The sequence below is a fragment of the Notechis scutatus genome, chromosome 9 (genome assembly GCF_049901735.1).
Source record: "Notechis scutatus isolate UNSWTSFEM ecotype Mainland chromosome 9, rNotScu1.2, whole genome shotgun sequence".
Classification (NCBI taxonomy): domain Eukaryota; kingdom Metazoa; phylum Chordata; class Lepidosauria; order Squamata; family Elapidae; genus Notechis; species Notechis scutatus.
In genome coordinates this window covers 2,847,697-2,861,678 of record NC_142017.1, presented here as the reverse complement: position 1 = coordinate 2,861,678, position 13,982 = coordinate 2,847,697, and the positions used below count along the sequence as shown (strand labels likewise).

Below are 13,982 nucleotides of genomic sequence, written 5' to 3'. Positions count from 1 at the left end.
CCCCCATCCCGTTTGCAACCCGAGCCGAGAGGAGAGGGCTTTAGGTGGGAAGGGAAGGAGCTTAGCAACCGGATTAGGGCAGCGGGATCTGCGCTTGAAACTCTGGGCGGCCACTAGGTGGCAGCAGAGAGACCCGGAAATCTTCAGAGAAAGTGTTTTTTTTGTTTTTTTTTCCCCTGTGTAGCTCGAATTCCCCTTTGTTACAAACCGGATTGACTTTGAATTAAAGCCTGAATCTGTGTTTGTTTGTTTTTTTAAATTATTAAGCAGTAAGACTCGACTCCTTAACAATTACTGTTAAATCATTTGCCTGGCCCCGGATTTTTTCCCTTCCACTGAGGAGAGGAGGCCCTAAGTCCCCTGGATATATTGCTTCTACATATAAAAGCAGTTAAAAGCAATTTAAAGGGGTTTTTAAAAACGCATTAAAATGTCTAATTTGAGCACCTACAAATTAAGATTAGTACTTCTGCTGTTTCTGTGACATGGGTCTAACTTTCGGGGCTGCCACCATACTTATTATCTTTATTATGGAAACTATTACTGATTATTTTAAATAAATTTTATTAATCAAACAAAAATGAAAAAACATTTAAAAACAATGAATGTGATGCATACATCCCAACACACCTGCTTATCTTATATCACCAAATGACAAATATAAAGAATACAAATTTACATATATATATATAAACTTCTCATCACTCCTATCATCCATCCCCTCCCACCTGTGACTGTATGACTGTAACTTCGTCGCTTTTATCCTTACGATTTATATTGACTGTTTCCTAGTATGATTTGATTGCTTCTTGTACCCTCTGACTATCATTAAGTGTTGCACCTGATGATTCTTGACTCTTGACGAATGTATCTTTTCTTTTATGGACACTGAGAGTATTTACACCAAGATAAATTCCTTGTGTGTCCAATCACACTTGGCCAATAAAGAATTCTATCTATTCTAAAGTGTCCATTCCTGCAAACAAATGTTTTGTTTGACAAATGTTTATGGAAATTCTCTGTCATCCAGGCCATGGTTGTCCCAAAGGTGCTTTTTTCAATGGTCTGGACTTTCTTTGTTTTTCTTTTGTAGGAAGTTACCACCCACCCCTCTCCTAGAAAAATGAAATATCCTAGGAAATATTTAAAAGGCAGAATATTTCCCCTGAAAAGTGGAAACTCAGAAGCAGAAGCTCACCCTCACCTTTGTTAATGGGTGGGCCATTAATAAGGCCTGGGCCAGAGTATTCTACATAACAAAGGCCTCTACCCATCTCACCTGGAAAGATTGCATCAGCCAGCACTCAGGTGAAGCCATGTGGTCCAGACAAAGCCTACAAAGTTAGCTAAGACCCTCCCACCCCTGGGAGTCTGACAGCCAATGGGATACATTTCTTGCACAGGAACAGGAAACACTAAGGTGGGGCCCAACAGAGGGTATAAAACTTCCAGCATCTTGCTCCTTCTTCTCCTTCACCCAACTTCTTGAAGTATGTGATCGTCCTTTTCACTCTGTAGCTCCAAGGCATGGGATCCTGTCCACCATTAAACCATCTTTCCAAACAGCCTCCATGTTTCCAGTGTCTTTTTCCCCACTTGGAACTGAACCCAGAAGGATATTTCTTCCAACACTTTGAAGACCTTTCGCTTCTCATCCAAGAAGCTTCTTCAGCTCCAGTTGAAGCAGCTTCTTGGATGAGAAACAAAATGCCTTCAACGAAAAACCAGAAAGTCCAGTTGCCTCTTGAAAAAAAAGCACCTGAGGGTTTTGACAAAACAGTTGGGTTTGATGAAAGATAAAATCAAGGAGCGTGATACACCTTAGTATGCTCTGGGAACCCAGAGTCTTTCAACAGCTTTCCTTGTGCGCTTCCAAGTGATCGCTTAGACAACACTGCAAATGAGAACTGAAAATAAATAAATAAGATTCAAAAACCACCAAATTTTGGAAGTCCTGCGAGATTGGGTGTCTGACAATGAGAAGTCAGCCTTTCAGTGAAAGAAGAAACACCTGGGCATACAATTCATTCAGATTTTTTCTTTCTTTCTTTCTTTTCTTCTTCCCGGACACTCATCCTTGCAGGCTTCCATCTAAAAACTAGGGCAGGCTTCAGTTACCGCTTGAATTAGATACTCCCCGTGGGGCAGTTATTCTTTGAATGTGGAAATTGAATTTTATTTCTGTCAGATCTATTTCAGGTGCAGTGATCTCCCTCTGCTGGCCTGGAAAAAAAATATGTTTTGGGGTGTGTTAAAAGTAACAAAAGCAAATGGAGGCTGGAGGACAGAAACCCTCATAAGAATCAAGGTTGATTACTTGGGTTATTCGCAAGCAAAGATCGGGAAACAGAGCCTGTCTCTGTCTGGAATTTGGAAAGTACGGTATTTCTGTCTTTAAATTTTGTACAAGTTTTAGGGCTGGAGGATTCAGAAAGTGGTAGGCCAAAAAGTTTAGGAAAATCTTTTAAAAAGTAAAAACAACTGATGCAACAATACAGTTTTCCAGCAAGAAAATAGAAGTCACCCAGCAAGAAAATAGAAGTCACAGGAGTGTTATAAGGAAAAAAGAAGCCTTTTGCTTTAAGGAAAAGACAGCTTTTTCCCTTTGTGAATTCAAATTTCCCGGCTGGGAGATTTACTGCAAAATGATTGGAGGTCAGCTTCATTGGAAGCCAGAATCAGTTTATTAATAGGAAGGCAGGTAAAAAGAGATCATATGAGACTAGTCTGCTTCTTGGTAACTTACTTTTTATACCCTTCAGGTCCCTTTTTGATTTGTACGCGGATCCTTTAATGTCTTTTGATTAGTATGTGTGTGATGGGTTTTTTTTAAAATGGCATTTAAATCCTATCTCTTTGAGATTGGGATTTTCTGTCCTGGGATCTGGGTAGAAGGCAAATAAGTCATTGTTTTATAGTCCAATCTGTTTTTTTTTCCTGGCCTTTTGTAGATAATTAATCAGTTTGCCTTTTGTTGCAATATCCCGAGCTTTCTGTTATGCCTTTTGGTTTGCGATCATGGTTTAAATCTTTTTCTTCCTCCCATGCTTTTTTTTGTTACTGGGTTTTGGTGGGTATCTCCTTTTCTCACGTGTCTGAGGTTCTTGATTTCTTTTCCTTTGGGTGTTTTTGCTTGTGCTGTTTTTCACAAGTTCTATAGTTTGCCATCTATTTTGTTTCTATGGGAAAGGATCTTAGCTAATTTGTAGGCTTTTTCCCTGTATCCCATGCGTGTAATTTTTATCCTTCCTTTGCTGCGGAGAACAGGCCGGCTTCAGCTATTTTAATGGCCCTATTGACAAGGGGGGCTGAATCCCTGCTTGAGTTTTCACTTCTCCTATCTTTGGGGAGAATTTTCCTGCCCCTTTAATATTTTAAAATTTCTTTTCTTGTCCTACGAGAGGAATGAATCACAACTTTATTTATTTATTTTTATTTTTTTATTTTTTTTATTTTTTATTTATTTGATTTGCCAATTGTTTCCAAGATAATAAGTATAAGTGTATACATAGTTGTGAATACATGAAATGGGTACATATAAGAAAAATAAAAGAATAAGAAAAACAATAGGACAGGGACGGTAGGCACGTTGGTGCGCTTATGCACGCCCCCTACAGACCTCTTAGGAAAGGGGTGAGGTCAATAGTAGACAGTCTAAGGTTAAAGTTTTTGGGGTTTGGGGAAGAAACTACAGAGTCGGGTAGAGTATTCCAGACATTGACCACTCTATTGCTGAAGTCGTATTTCCTGCAATCAAGTTTGGTGCGGTTTACTTTGAGTTTGTATCTATTGTGTGCTCTTGTGTTGTTATGGTTGAAGCTGAAGTATTCATTGACAGGTAGGACATTGCAATGTATGATTTTATATACCATGCTTAAGTCAGACCAAAGACGGCGTAATTCAAGGTTTTCTAGTTCTAGAATTTCAAGTCTGGTGGCATAAGGTATTCTACAACGAGTAGAAGAGTGGAGAACTCTTTTTGGGGTTTGGGGAAGAAACTACAGAGTCGGGTAGAGTATTCCAGACATTGACCACTCTATTGCTGAAGTCCAACAGGAGTCCCCCCCTCCCTTCTTTTTAAACCTGCTCTTGTAGTCCACAACCTCCGAGGACCGTGGGAAACTTCCCGAGACCCCCAAAGAGAGTTTTCCCTCCAGTTTCCCCCCCTCCTCTTGGTCAGGGAAAGCAGAGGCGGTCCTTGGAGCGGGACTTCTTCCCCTTTCCAGCCTCCTGAGAGGAATGCTGGCAGCGAGGAGGGGGCCCACGGGAAGCCCCTAAGCCCCTGCCGCTCAAACCTTTGCAAAAAACAAACAAACCCTCGCTTTTCCTTTGCACTGCAGCGGAGCCCGGACAAGTCCCACCCAACCCCTTGCTAGCCAGCCAGGCCCCTTTTTTTGCTCTCATTGGTCATTCCGGCCTTCCAGTTTCCTGGTTGAGAGCCCTGGCTGCCGGAGGAGCGGAGGGGAACCAGGCTAGCCCACAGGGAAAGAAGCAGCCACAGTAGCATCTCCAGCTGGCGGCGAAGTCCAAGGATGCTGGCGCTGAGGCATGATGGGAAACTCCCGCGGTCCTCATTGCCGGGCGGCTCTTCTTCGCTGCAGGTTCCTCCTGGCTGGCCTCAGCTCGGGCTTTCTGGGGAGAGGGGGGCTTTTACCAGGGAGGGGTCAGCACCCAGGAAGCAGAGGCTGAGCTCCAGACCCCCCCAGCCTTGGATCCCGTAAGCCCCGCCCAGACCAAACGATGGTTTGCTTGCCGCAAACCATGGTTTGTGGCGAGAGAGGTCTGTTTTGTGCAGTGCTAGAATAAAAGACACCAGGGCTAGAAAGTGGGAGATTAGGAGTTCTAGTTCTGCCTTTGGCACATAAGCCTGCTGGGTGATCTAGGGCCAGTCACTCTCTCTTGGCCCTAGGAAGAAGGCAATGGCATACCAGGCAGAAATCTTGCCAAGAAAAGAATAGAATTCTTTATTGGCCAAGTGTGATTGGACACACAAGGAATTTTGTCTTTGGTGCATTGACCTGTTGATAAGGTGTTATCTAGTATTGTAAGAGATGGTACTATGGGAGGGTTCCTCCTAAAGTTTACCACCATTTCTACGGTTTTGAATGTGCTCAGTTCCAGATTGTTCTGGTTACACCACGAGGCAAGTTGTACAACCTCCCGTCTGTATGCGGATTCGTCATCTCAAATGAGACAAATCACTGTTGTATCATCTGCAGTAGTTTGTTTAGCAAAGCATGCTTAAATCATGTGCTCTTAGCAAGTCGCCATTCCTCGGCGTTGCTTCATTTCCCTCCAGCGTCCAAGAAACACTTTAATTTTTTTAAAAAACTGCTTTTTTTTTTGCATTTTTTTTCCCTTCTCTCTGCCTACCAGCAACCAAATTTCTTACCCTTTGAGTTTAGGTTTAAAATACCCTTCTACAGAGAGCATCAATCCCCTGGTTGGGTATTCTCCCCTCTGTTCAAAAGATGAATTCTCTGTAGATCTACTCAGAAGTAAAGCCAGGAAGCTCCGCTGGTTCATGCCCACTGGGCCAATGTCCAAAACTGCTTGTTTCTTTTAGCAAAGAATGTGTGTGTGTGTGGGGGGTGTTTCTTCGAGACTGAGGCCGTTTCCCATTCTGATTTTGCTTTTTCAACCCTCCCCAGAATTGCAAGACGCTGCCTTGATGGAGAGCCCCAGGCAAGTCAGATTTTCTTGCCCACCCAAGATCAGCCAATCTTCAAAGGTCTGGTTACTTTTATTTCCTTTCCACCTTTTCTCGGGGGTTCCAATCGCAGCGTGTTTTGAGAGCATCCAGGTGGCATTGAAGGGTTTTTAGACCCTTAGTCAGCCTCTCCTTCTGCCCCTTCCTGGCCCTTGCTTTGCCACTTTGCCCTGGGTGACAATGCATTCCTCTGGTTTTTGCAGCTAGTATATATGATTGTGTACGATTTTTAAAAAGTAAAAAAAAAGGTGTGTTTGTGTGTTTGTATGTATGTGTGTATCAGTGGTAGGTTTCAATTTTTTTTTACTACCGGTTCTGTGGGCATGGCTGGGGAAGGATACTGCAAAATCTCCGTCCCTCCCCACCCCACTAACCTGCTTTCCAGCTCCATTCTCCTGTTTCAGGGTAACCAAAGAAGACCCAGCCGATCAGCTGGGACTCAATGGGAGGGAAAGAATCAATGGGGTTGGTGGGGCCAATCAGAGGTGGGATTTGCTGGCTCTCCGAACTACTCAAAATTTCCGCTCCTGGTTCTCCAAAACTGGTCAGAACCTGCTGAATACCACCTCTGGGGTGTCTGTCTCTGTGTGTGTGTGTTTTGTGTGTGTGTGTGTAGTGTAAAAGTAAAAAGCTAGTACATATTATTGTGTAAGTTTCTAAAAAAGTAAAAAGAATATATATTTTAAAAAGTTTTTAAAAGTATACATATACATACACACAGACATACGCACAATGATAGAGGATTTCTGGACTTTTACACAATAATCGATTCTAGTTCTTTACTTTTACGCTAGTGCAGGGATCCCCAACCTTTTCGACGCCGCGGCCCGGTTCCGGCGTCAGCTGGGCGCCATGCGTCGGTTCCGGCGTCAGCTGGGCGCCGCCATCTTTTTGACGAAAATCACTTCCGGTGATGTCACCGAGTGATTTTTCGTCAAAAATGAGGCGCTAGCGCTTGGTGAGCTTTTTCGGGTAGAAATGGCTTTCTACCCGAAAAGCTCACCAACGCTGGCGCCGCCATCTTTTTTTTAAAAATTGCTTTTTTACCAAAAAGATGGCGGCGCCAGCAACCAGCAGCCCGGTAAGGCTTGCTCCACGGCCCGGTACCGGTCCGCGGACCGGCGGTTGGGGACCCCTGCGCTAGTGTAAATATCCAATCCTCTGCTCAAGCAGGAAACATCAACAATTTTGATTGTGCAATTTCTTCTTAAAAAACCTCCTCTGTTGAAGCATTCAAAATTTCTGGAGGCAAGCATCGGTTAATTGTTCTCACTATCAAGAAATTCCTCTTTAATTCTAGGTTGCTTCTCTCCTTAATTAGTGTCCATCCGTTGCTCCTTGTCCTGCCTTCAGGGGCTTTGGAGAATACCTTGATTCTCTCTTTTGACCTACGATGCAAACTTATGAGCTGGTGTATGAACTCACCCCTAATTTGCAGGTTGTATTTTCTGATCCAGTTTAACCTCCCTTCAGGTGTACAAATGTGACCACCCCAGCCTCGTTCTTCAGAGACTAAATGAACAGAGAGGTTGCAACCTCTTCTGCGATGTGGTTTTAGTGCTGGAGGAGGAAAAGGTCCCCGCTCTCCGGAACGTTCTAGCCGCCTGCAGTGACTATTTCCACACCATGTTCACGATCGGCATGCAAGAAGCTTATCAGAAAGAAGTGGAGCTCTTTGGCGTCACTTGCCTTGGCTTCAAAGCCATCCTGGACTTCCTCTACGGCGGCGACCTGTTCCTCGACAGCGGAAATGTTGATACTATCTTGGAAACTGCCCACCTGCTGCAAATCTGGAAGGTGGTGGATTTCTGTTGAGAGTACTTGGAAAACGAGGTTGACAAAGAGAACGACTTGTACCTCCAGGAACTGGCTTCCATCTTCAACCTCAAGCACCTGGACTCCTTCATTGACGCATTCATCATGAAGAACTTCAATACCGTCTCACCCATGTCGGACTTCCTGCAAAACATCACTGTCGAGAAACTCTGCCATTACCTGGGCAGTGCAGGCATGCAAGAGGAATGTGAAATCAACTTGCTGAGTGCGGCTTTGCGGTGGCTGGTGCACCACCGAGAGTGGGGAAAGGAGGCCTACCGAGTCTTGGAGAACATCCATTTCCCTCTGATCCCTAACCGCTTCCTGCACTGGGTCAAGCTGGCCATCCCCTGGATATTTCCCAAAGAAACCCGCTGCGAAGACATTGTCGAAGAGGCGATCCACTACTGCAGCCAGGTGGCTGCTCAGCCTGTCCTTCAGAACAAGAGGACGGCTCTCCGGAGCCAGGAAGAGAAGCTTCTTTTTGTCGGAGGGGAGCATGGCTTGGAGCTGAGCAACGATATCTGCTTCCTGGATCCCAAAATGGGACGGTGGGAGGAGGAGACGCTGCTGCCCACCAGACGGAGCAACCACAGCGTTGCAGTTCTTGGAGGGTTTATCTTCCTTTCTGGTGGCAGCTTTTCCTGCAACAATGGTAAAGCCTCCAGCCTTCTCTATAGGTATGATCCTCGGTGTAAAGAGTGGATAAAGGTGAGGCTCAAGCTCTGGTAGATATTTTTTCTTTCTTTCTCTGTGTTTGGAGACGCCGAAAGTTCTCGACTTATGACCGCAACGGAGCCCAAAATTTCCATGGCTAAGAAAGTTTAAGTTTAGCCCCAATTACTTCCTTTCTCACCACAGTTGTTAAGTGAATTGCTCCAGTTGTTAAGTTAGTGATATGGTTGGCAAGTGAATCTGGCTTCTCCATTGACTTTGCTTTGTCAGAGGGTTGCCCAAAGGAGATCACGTGACCCAAGGATGCTGCAACCGTCATAAATACGAATCGGTTGCCAAGTGTTTGAATTCTGATCATGTGACCATGGGGACGCTGCAACGGTCATTAAATGTGGAAACCAGTCGTAAGTTACTTTTCTGATGCCGCTGGAACTTTAGACAGTCAGTAAATGAATGGACAAGATTTCTGCCACCCCAAATAAAAACCGGTGTTTTCTTAACTGGGAGGTTGGGCTCCCAGCAGGCTCTGGCCTACCACTCTTGGAATCCTGGGAAAACCCAAGTCAAGGAGAGACTTTAATGCTTCCAAAGAGGAGTGATAAATATATGGGTTGGTTTCACTGCGTTCCTGGTTTCTGTGGATCTGGGGAAAAAGTCTTTCTCAAAAGGCCATCTTTGAAAAAAACAAAGCACAAGCACCTGGTTGTAGCAACCTATCAGGGCCCAAGCAAATGATGTGTATATATACCGTATTTTTCACAGTATAAGATGCACTCCCCTGCCTCCCAGCAATTCGCCTCCTTGCAGCAAACAGCTTGTTTCAACTTCAGCACAACCTGACTAGCACAAGGATCATCCTCCCGACTATCAGCTGTTTCAGGCTGCAGGGATTGCCATAGCCTATTGCTGCCTTTGCGTGCCCCATTTTTGCCCTCCGCATCCTGTTTTTGGCTTCCATGCATCCCATTTTCGCCCTGTTCTGGGCGACGGGGATCGGAACGGGCGGAAAACGGGGTGTGCGGAAGCAAAAAATGTGGCACGCGGAGGCCGAAGATGGGTGCGCGGAGGCAATAGGCTACGGCAATCCCTGCAGCCAGAAACAGCTGATTGTCGGGAGGTCGATCCATCTGGCAATCGGTTGCTTGTGCTAATCAGGCTGCGCTGAAGCTGAAACATGCTATTTGCTATCTGCTGCAAAAAGGCAAGTTACTGGGAGGCAGACTTCCACCCCCTTGTTTTCCTCCCCCAAAGCTAGGTGCATCTTATACTTCGGAGCATCTTATACTCCCAAAAATATGGTATACTGTTTTTAATGGTTGCTTTCTGTGATGGATGACCCTTGGCACATTTTTTGGCTTTTCTCTCCCGTTCTCAGCTCACCTCAATGAGGCAACAGCGCGCAGACTTTTATCTCAGTGCCATCAGAGATATGCTGGTAGCTGTGGGTGGCAGAAATGAAAACAGAACACTGTCATCGGTGGAGACATAGAGCCCTGAGAAGAACACCTGGTCCTATGTTGCCAGCTTGCCCAGGTGAAATGGAGCAGATGATGATAGAATACAGCATCCAATTTTGGTCACCGTATCATAAAAAAAGTGGTAGACCTTCTGGAAAGAGTCAGCCACTTATCCGGCATGGCATAGTGCCTCTACTTGAGTAGGGAGTTGGACTAGAAGACCTCCAAGGTCCCTTCCAACTCTGTTACTCTGTTAATTCAGGCAATTATAGTTGTGACTCATCTGGAAAGCACCAGATTAAGGAGGGCTCTGGATCAAGGAAATTGGTAGCATTAGAATCCTCAGCTGTTTCCTACTACACACACATCCCCTCCCCCTTTCTGCTCTAAAGTTTTTAATTCTCTATCTCAACCCTCCCTCCCTCTCTCCCTGAGGCACTAAGCTGAAGCAACCCACAGGTATTTTCTTGCAAAACAGTCTTGAAATTAGGCGTTGCCTTCAGTTTTTAAGATTACCAGTTGCTTAAATTTATATCACAACCGATATATCACCAAAGGCACTTGGGCAACCGAAGTTTGCACCCAAGGGGTCCAAAATAATTCCATGTGGGTCACATAATTCGGATTGCATGGATTTGCACATTGAATAAGGGAAGGATCTTTCTTTGTTCTCAGATCAGAGATCTATTGTAAAGCAAAATTCAAAAATTCCAAGTCCCATCATAGCCATAAAAGCTGGCTGGCTGACCTTAGGGCAACCCTCTCTCTCTCAGCTCAACCCACCACACAGGTGGGTTGTTGTTGAAAATAGGAGGGGAAAGGGTGTTAGATATATTTGGTGCTTTGAGTTATTTGTAAAAATATTTGTGAAAATATTGAAGGCCTTGAGTTATTTGTAAAAATATTAAAGGTGGGATATAAATAAATAAAAATAAGTCTTGCAGTGAGAGAGGAAAACCATTGCACTTGGCAATATGTTAAGTAAAATCAGATTCTTAGCTGAACTAGAGTCCTTATTTGCGTTTATTTATTGAGTTTCTAACAAGGGACTCTGGGTGCTTTACAGTTCTAAAAGTATACAAAATGAACACAAGTTACCAAAGAGCAAAAACATCCCGAAAATAAATAAACCCTATGCTCGGTTTTTAAATGACAGCCAACCTTTATTCTTGTCTATTTGCATGGGTGAGTTTCGACTCTTAGCTCTGCTTGTTATCTCTACGCTCTTTTGGATTTCAGTCATGGATCTGAGGAACTCCACGCAGCCGGGCATGCTCTGTTAACACCACAGAGTAAATAATTAAATCTCAAACGGGTTTTTGAAAACATCCTCTCCCCTCCTGCTAGGAAGGGCCACTTAAAAGTCTCCTTGTTTTACTTACAGCCAGAATCGGAACTGGAACTTCCATTGCTAAATGAGGCGGTTCTTAAGCGGAGTTGCACCTGATCTTATGTCCTTTCTTTCCGTGGTGGTTGAGCAAAACACCACTGTCGTTAAGTGAATTGCATGGTGGTTGAGCGAATCCAGCTTCCCCTATTGACTTTTATCAGAAGCTGGCTGTGAAGTTTGCAAAATAGTCTTTTCTTTGTTAATTTTCAACCCTACTAATTTACTGAATTTATCTATTTCCCTTAATAATATTGGTCCTCAATTTATTGGATCTTCTATAATAAATACCATATCATCCACAAATGCTTGTAATTTATATTCTTCTCTTTTAATCTTTGTTCTTTAATTTCTTTATTCAGTCTAATTCTATCCAAGTGTTTCTTGTTATAAAAAGTTTTTTATATGATTGGCATCTACACCCTCTTTAGGAATTAATATAGGCCTCCTTCCATGATTCCGAAATTTTTGCCTCTAGTAATACCTCATTGCAAATCTCTAGTAACAAGTTTTCTAATGGTTCTCCTATATCAGGGGTGGGCAAACTTTTTGGCTCGGGGGCCTCATTGACTTTTAAAATTTGACAGACGGGCCACCACCTGGTGTCGAAATGCCTGTCATTACAAGTCAAAATCAAATGAATGCAATCATTCAATCATTCACATCAAACCTTAATTCTGTACCAATCTTCGGCGGGCGATTAAAAAGACCAACGGGCCGGATGTGGCCCGCGGGCCGTAGTTTGCCCACCCGTCCTATATCTTCATATAATTCACCTGGGAGACCACCTGGGCCTGGGGTTTTGTTGCTTTTTTGTCTTTTAATCGCATCCTTCAACTCACTTAAGAGATATTTCCTTATTTAATATCTCCTTCTTATCTACCAGTAACAGATGTAACATTCTTTCCTTCAGATATTCTTCTATTTTGTTTAAATCTACTATGTCTTGATTATATAAGTTCTCAAAGTAATTTCTTACGATTATTTTCTTTTTTTCCAGATCCGTCTCTACTGTTCCATTATTATCTTTCAATTGGTATATGGTTCTTTTTTGGTTTTCTTTAACTTATAAGCTAACCATCTACCGGGTTTATCTGCATACTCAAAATGGTTTTGTTTTATGTATTGTTAATTTCTTGGTTAAATCTTCCTGGTCTGGAGTACTTCATTGAAATATCTTGCTTTCAGTTAAGAGGTCCCTGAAATATCTGGTTTATTTACCCTAATGACAGGCATGTTGTGCTTTGGCCTGAAGATCATATCAACACTTGGATGTCGTTTAAATGATTGGATGTAAGATTAGCCCTCTGTTCCAGGCAAAATGCATTTCTCGTTAATTTGAGGAAGACTTTATTAATAGAAGACCCTGTTTTGCTAATATTTAGCTGGGCACTTGGAAGTGGTTTTACTTGAAGGAGCTGAAGAAGGGACAGAGAAACGTGAATCTCTGTTTTGCCTTTGACACAAAGCCAGTTGGGTGACTTTGGCCAGTCCTTCTCTTTCAGCCAAAGGAAGATAAAGGCCACTTTTGAAAATATTGCCTAAAAAAACTGAAGGAACTTGTCAATGTAGTCTGTAGAAGTAAAAACATTGGGGAAACAACAACCTTTGAGAACTCATTTGTATAGAAGTATTATTCTTTCCCGTAAACGGAGCTGATCATTTTTACAAGAATTGCTCGATAAATATTAGCTTGGAATGATCTAATCTCCTTTCCTCCAGATCTTTTCGTGTGTTTAATCCCGAATTTGAATTTCAAACAAACTATTTCCAAAGAAGAGCTGGCTTTGTTCCACCTCAATTGGCCAGGGATGCTGCTTTCCATCACCAGGGTTCTGAAAAGGAGGGAGTGAAGTGTAATTTTGTAAAAGTGAGTAATATTGTCCAGGCATCATATGAAATGTCCAGCTGGATCACATCCAGTGTACCTGTTTTCTTCAGCTGTCCAAAATGGGATTGCAATATCATTTTCCCCTGCCATAGAGAGAAAAGCTGGCTAAAGATAAAACATTGCAGGAAAGTAATGCCATGTTGTATGATAATTTAAATAATTCCAAAGCAAAGGTCACTCCTTAGTTGCACTGATGATGTAACCTAGTTGGGTAATGTCTGCAGAAAAACAACCATACTTGGCACCAGCGACCACTCCTCATTTTAACCCTTAGCTACAAAATTGGTTTTAGCAAAAAAAAAGAAAGAAAGAAAGAAAAACTAGCCAGCCTCTCCATTCAGGTGGCCAATTCCGACAACACCCCTTTCCCTGGTGGTGAAGATCGCTCCATCCAACACGTGCTCTGGGTAAAGCCCGGCGCCTGCGCACTGCCAATGTCCCAGTCGCGCATGTGCAAGGAGCCACACCTCTCTCCACTCCGGGGCAAGCACAAAAATGTATTCAAATAAGCGTTCATGCGCAGACGGCTCTCCTCCCTCGCGATGGCCGAAATGCGCGTGCGCAAATGTCTCCGTTGTTTCCCCCACCGCTCTCTTGTTATATGGACACCCGTTCCCCACCACTGAGGAGACGCGTGCCAACCCTTTCCTTCGCATTCATTCATACGTTCATTTCCGTAACGAATCAAGTCAACTCTCTGCCAGGGCATCGTGAGATAACAACTCCCACCACGATGCCCAAACCGGGGCCCCTCACCGATCAATGACTGACGCTATAGGAAACGCCTCCTGAGGCGAACCACGCTTGCGCAAGACGCCTCACTCTCCGTCCTCCCTCAAATCGGACCGCTCCGACGCTTCACCGCGCGCCTGCGCAGCCAGCAGTTGGCCTCCCTTCCCGGCCTCATCTGTTGGAAGGCTCATGCGCAGAGCGGCGGCGGGGCGGGGGGAGTGGCCCACCCAGAGCCGGCGAGCCCGCCTGTCTGAGCGCAAAGCGCGTGTCGTAGAGCGCGCGGGCCACTAGTGCGCATGCGCCGTGGCCGCCCCT

The 13,982-nt window shown here is 44.2% G+C and overlaps 1 protein-coding gene and 1 long non-coding RNA gene across 2 annotated transcripts in view; one reads left to right on the top strand and one right to left on the bottom strand.

The window, feature by feature from the left end:
- The window catches only part of LOC148129798 (uncharacterized), a 293,893-nt gene that overhangs the window by 41,226 nt on the left and 238,685 nt on the right, over positions 1-13,982 (bottom strand). The gene's annotated exons all lie outside the window — the stretch shown is intronic.
- On the top strand, positions 4,964-9,737 carry KLHL36 (kelch like family member 36). Its single transcript, XM_026684046.2, is given in 3 exon segments — positions 4,964-5,731; positions 7,184-8,236; positions 9,576-9,737. Coding segments are annotated over 3 exon segments (1,374 nt in total). The 5' UTR covers positions 4,964-5,572.